The sequence below is a fragment of the Prinia subflava genome, chromosome 1, assembly GCF_021018805.1.
Source record: "Prinia subflava isolate CZ2003 ecotype Zambia chromosome 1, Cam_Psub_1.2, whole genome shotgun sequence".
Lineage (NCBI taxonomy): Eukaryota > Metazoa > Chordata > Aves > Passeriformes > Cisticolidae > Prinia > Prinia subflava.
The window spans coordinates 121,263,299-121,270,025 of record NC_086247.1 but is presented as its reverse complement, the minus strand read 5'-3'; the positions used below and the strand labels follow the sequence as shown (position 1 = coordinate 121,270,025).

The following is a 6,727-nucleotide window of genomic DNA, read 5'->3' as shown; positions in this document are numbered from 1 at the left end:
AGGTTCAGCCAGACACTGAATGGACACTGTGCATGGATGCTGTGCACGTGTGTGTGTGATCTGATAGCGAATCTCAAGCCAGGCTAGCTGGAGAATAGAGTGAGTTGGCTGGTTGCTAGAAGCTGAGGTGTCAAAGGGACCTGGAGGTCTGAGGGCCAGGAACTGGAGACAGATGGATTATCTGGTTAACCTATTGAACAGACTGAGCATCAAAGGGCTGCTGATGAGGACACCCATTTGTGTGTGGGATTCTAATGTCAATTTAAAGCTGGACTAACTGGTGAGCAGAAGAGGTGTAGGAACCAACTGCCAGAGAGACAAGTTGCCTTTCAGATTTATATCTAAGATGACCCATAAAAACCAGGAAAAGTGTTTTCTCAACACTTGATTTTTTAGCTGCTCATGACACAAAGGCTATCAGCAGTTTTGATTCTGCTTCTGATTGTTCTTCACATTGTAGGCTTCTTTTTATTTGAACCATGCATCTTTATTAATTTTATGCTTCTTTTAATTCTGCTTAAAACGCTTTTAACTCTATAGCCATTGCTCTGAAATTCAATTTTACAACCAATAGGACATAAGTAGCACAGAAATAAATAGAATTTATACTACACTGCCACTGAAATAAACTGCTACAGTAATCACTACAATCATCATTGCCTTATATGTCAAGGGTTTGTACAGAAAAAAAAATACATTATGCATACATGAAGGCAGGTTTGCATTTCAATTCACACATTTCCTTTTCATGACCTTTAGTTTTGAAAACACATTGCAGCTTTTCCAAGTCTTTCAGATTCTGTCTTCATAATTTCATTCCAGTATAACCGTAATTGCTAGAATTCATATCCCTAAAAATACCAGACAAATAAAACAAAAGTTGTTATAATTGGGTGAGACAGTGAAAAGGAATGAAAGGAACCAAATTAAATGAGAGAGAACCTTGGCTTCTAATATATCTGTTATCTTTTCTGGCTTGAACTTCTACTTTATGCATGTGTCAGATGGAGGTCAGGGGTAGCCAACTGAAACTTGGCTACAAGACAAATGGGCAGTTCCAGTAAGGCATATGATAAGAAGGACTGTTATTGAAGAGATGGTTTAAATTATTCTTAGTAATAGCAGGAAATAGTTTTTGTATCCTGAAAAAAATTCTCAGATGTCATTAAAATTTTTTCACGATAACGTGGAATGAAAAGTCAAATTCTCAAACATTGTCTCAGTAAGAAAATATGAAAAAAACTAGGAGTGGATCTGAAAATATTATTTTCAGAATCCTGCTGTTCAGCTTGGAATGTTGTCTTTTTTAACTCCAATTTGCATAAATTTAGAAAATGGAAGAGTAATTTTTAAGTAAGTTGTAATTTTATAGTGCTGAAATGGGATATTTTAATGATTCTGAACCATCTTCACTAAAGCTATAACTTTTCAAAATGAAACCTCATCTAAAAAAGCATCAAATCTAATCCTGTCATATGAACATTTTCAGATTTGGCTATTTGGCCCCTTCTCATTAGAAAAGGTTTTATAAAAAGATTCTCCGCTACTTTTGATGAGAGTTTTCGATTTGATGAACTGCAATCTTTCTTTTGGCAAATTGAACTCATATTGAAATGCTTAGGAATATTCCTAGAGGAATTCTAGCTGTGTTTAATCATTGCTAACCCATGATTTAATATGCATTTTAATATGTGGCTTGAACACTTGTGTAGCATTACCTGGTTCGGATTCCTGAATGTCTCGAGGCAGATTGACAGCCAGTGACTTCCCAAATCTCTGTGGCAAATTTAGAAGTGATTGACTGGAACCTTTAACAAGTGGAGATCTCCCAAGCCTGTGTGATACCTTTGGAGCATTATTAGGTATGTTCTCTCCAAAAGCTCTTCCAAATCTCAGGGGCAAATTAGCAAATGGTTTAATGCTTCTTTCTTCTGGATAATTTCTTCCAAATCTAAGAGGTAAATTAGCAACTGAATTTGGCATCTTGCTTGCTGTTAAAGGGTTCATTTTAATGATATCTTTTGACCCCCAGTCTCCCATTTCTTCAAAACTGAGACTCCTCTGCTTTTCTTCCAAGATATTATCTTTTATCTAAAGAAAAATAATTTTAAAAGGATATGATCATTTTATAGGGCATTACTCCAGCTACCAATGACACAAAGCATTCAATTTCATACCTCCTTAGACAGCTGATGGATAATGGTCTTATTTTTTTGAATATGTAAATTTTTTTAGTTCTATTTGCTAATCTCTATTGTAACGTGAGCTCCTTCATATGGATTACTTCATATGCTGACATTGTGCTGCTTACCTTTTCAGAGCTCTGACTACAAGACCACATTTGCATATCAGTATCAGCAAATGGTTCAACTCAAATGGTGTCAGTTGGAAACATTTCTGGGCACGGGTGTCAGTACCTGTGCAATCAATTAAGGTAGGACAGCAGTTGCTGTCATGTCCACATTTGCTGGTATCACCACCTGAAGTTCTCTGGAAGGGAAGATGCTGAACATATTTAGTGACTTCACACAGCCCCAGACTCTTACTGATCTGGTCTGGATGAACAAGAGGATGGACCAAGCTACCTGAAGGTATAGCTCATTTCTTCCTCAGCACTGGGTGGTTGCCTTGGACCCAATATCCACCCAGGCCAACAGGGAAGGGGATGGAAAGCTTTTAGGTTAAGTATACATCATGCCTGTTCTGGCCCTGCAGATTAGAGGATGCTTTAAATGGTTTTAGTCCTCCACTAGTACACAAGACGCATTGAGAGCTCCTGGGCTCCTAATTTTTGTGCAACCAGCACAAAATATACTTTCTGTATCTATGTTGTCATACAGTGAAGAGCTGAGCCTAGAATATTACCTGCCTCATGATGTAAAGGGCAGCTATTGCCTGAAAAACAACTTTATCAGTATGACCCTTCTTATAGAGCAGTATTCTTCCTTCAGCATATTGAAAATCACTTACTTTTGTGACAAAAATAAGTTTCCAGGACTTAGCGGCAAATGTGTACAAAAATGGATTTAAATTTCAGTTAAAAACACAAATGCTACTATTTTTAATTTCACTTCCTCATCCATATTTGTCTTCCCTGTGAACTTCTCCATTTACTGGCAGAGTATGGGAATGAGCCATTCTAGTTCATACTTAGTGATTAAAACATTAAATAAACTATCCCTCTGATTGCATCTGCACACTGGAAGTGTATAAAAGATAGTGACGTAAAGTCCAGAGGATTTGATTAGCATAGTTGAAATTGTATTTTGTTTTGAAGGATGTATATTATACCGATGATGATAAGTCAAAAAGAGAGTTTGGCTTCTATTTCCTAGGGAGTATTTGCAGGGAAGACATGAAAAATAATACAGATGAAGTGTGCAAATTTCATTTGGCACCTATTGAGACATAATAAATGTGCAACCCTGCAAAGAAATTTTTATAGGCAGTTTCCAGAGTAAAATTTTAAGACCATTAACTATATTAGATTTAAAATGTTCTCTGTTTATCATTATTCTTTGAGTATTACAAGCATGCCTTTATTAATTTTGGATTAATAATCTATCTGTTATATTATGTGCATAAAATTCCTGACAGGAATGTTAATTGAGGACTCACTGTGTAAGTAAGAAGCATTTCAGAAAAAGTCGCAGCCTAATCACAAATCTGTACTGCAAGAAAATTGAAACATGAGTTGATTTACACAGTATGTATGTTTGAGCAAATGAATTTCCTGAAAATTCTTTCAACAAGCTTTTTTCATACTGCTAGTGCTGTAATGCTGAATGCTGTGGAATGAGTTTAGGACAGCCTGTGCTAAAACATCCAGTGTGCTCAGGATGTGACCCACAGTTCCCCCAAACAATGTCATGTTAATACAGATCTTACCTCGTAGTATTTATCATCGTCTTCTCTGCTCTGCAGCCTGGACTTCATTGGTTCATTTAAGCACAAGCTGTTGGATGTGAGAAAGGCCACCGTAGCTAAAGCAAATAGATTCAACTTCTTGCTTGAAGTGATTTTCATTTTTCTCAAGTTAAGCTTACTTAGAGAGCTCAGAATCTCTGCAGAAAATAAAACTGCCATCTTTTTATATAATCAGAAAACAAAACAATTTTTTTTCACCATGACATCAGTCTCTAAAGCTCCAATTCCCAGTATTAATTAGGTAAGTAATTTGAATATATTTGAAGAATGTTGGGAATTTCTTCTGTGAAGCCATTTAGACAACTTCTTGTTAGGGACACGCTGACTCTACAAGTATTTTCTTCTGGTAAACTATGTCTTAATTAGCTAATTTTGAGAGCCACAATAGTAGGGATATACAATAGCCACAATGCTCCATCACTAGTAGACAAAATCACCTTGTTTCTTTCTTTTGTATCAGTGTCCTCAGAAGGACTATGAAAGGAAGCTTTCTCCATGTAAGCATTCTTCTGCTTAAACAATCCTTTTGGACCACAGAATGCTTGTTTATACTTATGTACACTAGGAACATTTGTCCCATTGAAATCAAGTGCTGTGTATTGGAGTTGTTGATCAGATCCTAAGAGATGTTATGCATCAGAGCGATCTATTGACGTACATAGTGTCTATGCTCTAAATTTAACATATTAATTTGCATTCTGAATCGATTAGGTACATGCTTTTGAAACCCTGCCCATAAGGTAAATTTTTAGAAATTCCTAAGGTTATGTTACATCTATATTTTTTGGCCAAATTTCCAACAGGAAAGGTTTCTGCCACTTAGCTGAACACAGTGAAAGTACTGGAGTACCCATGCACGTTCTGTCCCAGAAGGAGACTCAGGGTGCAGACTAAACCTACCCTTAAAGCACACATTGAATTGGTTGCTAGATAGGCTGGTGAGCCAGACTAATATTAGAAAAAAACACATTGTGTTGCTCTTCCATTTGTTATTCCTAAGTTCTTGAACTGATTTAAATTAGTACTTAAAATCAGCCCCATGTGGAGGAAATCTGATTGTTCACACTAAGTGCTCACACTGAAAATTGGACTCTAGACATGTTATTTTGCAGTTTAACACCGGAGTTGTAAAATGTCCATTCCATCACAGCACTAGCAATGTTGTCCTAAGAGAACACATTTTATGCTGTGGGCAGCATGGATAGTATGGACTGTTTACCTGTTGACAGTATGCTACTGTCTTTGCTGCACAGTGAAGCTGAAGGATTTGTAAATAACCTCATTATTTGATTAAGTTGACTGTTTTGATGGGTGCATGCATGTCATTTCTATCTTATATTCTCTGAAGCTGAGACTCTGAAAGCCATAAGCAGCCTTCAGAGGGAAATCCCATTGACAGAGCTGGAAGTGAAAAGGGGACAGTTTCTCTTAGATGAGCCTCCCCAGGTGGAGAGGGTGTCAAAGATTCTGCTCATTTTTTATGTGACAAAGACCCTCAAATTGCTAAAATAGATGAGAATGGTATCAGTAAGATAATTAGGAGTTCCTGTGAGAAAAGAATGTATTTTAATAATTTACTGGCTTTTGTGTGTCACTTTCCTTTGCTGTTGTACATTTATATTTCAATTTTTACACTTACATTTTTGTACTCCTTGTTTCTTTTGGTGTGCAATCCTTGTGGCCCTGGCTGACAGCAGAAAAACTTGGGTTCAAAGACCATAGAATCATAGATGGTTTTGAGTTGGAAGGGACCTTAAAGTTGATCTAGTTCCAACCCCCCCATGCCATAGGCAGGGGCTTTTTCCCCTAGACCAGGTTTCTCTGATCCCCATCCAAGCTGGCCATCCACTTCCAGGGATGGGATACCCACAACTTTTTTTGGCAACCTGTTCCAGTGCCTCACCACCCTCACAGTGAAGAATTTCTTCCATATATCCAATCCAAGTCCACTCTCTTTAGGTTTAAAGCTATTTTCCCTTGTCCTTTCACTGCAGACCCTTGTAAAAAGTCTCTCTCCAGCTTTCTTGTAGGGTCCCTTTAGGTACTGAAAGGTGCTTCAGGTCTTTCTGGAGCCTTCCTTTCTCCAGGCTGAACAACCCCAAATTTCTCAGCCTGTCTTCATAGGAAAGGATGTCCAGCCCTCTGAACATCTTCATTGCCCTCATCTGGACCCATTCCAATGGGCCCATGTCCTTGATATGTCAGCGGGCCCAGAGCTGGATGCCATAATTCAGGTGGAATCTCATGAGAGTGGAGTAGAGGGGCAGACTCACCTCCTTCACCTTCTGGTCACACTTCTTTTGATGCAGCCCAGGTTATGGTTGGCTTTCTGGGCTGCAAGATCACTTTTCTGGCTCATGTGATGGGAATAAGCACAGTTCTGTACAGTCTCAAGGGGCAGTGGTTCCCCTTGCATTTTCTGAGGCTGTTCCACAAGGTGCTTTAGGGTGGGATGTGGTAGGTAGGGAGGGAAAAGATACCATACCTGTAGTGGTTCATGAAGAGAGCTTGTATGAACACACGTAAGCCATGTGTGCAGGAAGTGAGAATGCATGAGGATGCATTTGTCCTCAGAGTGCCTTGGCATGAGCCCTCTTCTCAGAGTAGGTGACTTGTCTTCTGTTTTTAAATAATGTTCATGGCAGGGAAATAGAATTCTGGGGATACCAAAATTTTGGTATTTGCAAATCTGTTCCAAATTATTTGGAAAACAGAGGGAATAAAATGTCAATGGAGAAGATCTCTAGAAGGAGCCCATGTCCTCTTAGTGCTCTGAACAGATCAGGAGCAGCAATTTTCT

At 38.4% G+C, this 6,727-nt stretch overlaps 1 protein-coding gene across 1 annotated transcript; it reads right to left on the bottom strand.

Moving 5' to 3' along the window:
• Nucleotides 1–989: 989 nt before the first annotated feature.
• NPVF (neuropeptide VF precursor) lies at nt 990–4,026 on the bottom strand. The gene is made up of 3 exons (XM_063391226.1): nt 3,889–4,026; nt 1,719–2,091; nt 990–1,036 (listed from the first exon to the last, which is right to left on the bottom strand). The coding sequence occupies exons 1-3, from the start codon at nt 4,024–4,026 to the stop codon at nt 990–992; spliced, it is 558 nt and encodes a 185-aa protein (XP_063247296.1).
• Between the last annotated feature and the right edge of the window lie 2,701 nt (nt 4,027–6,727).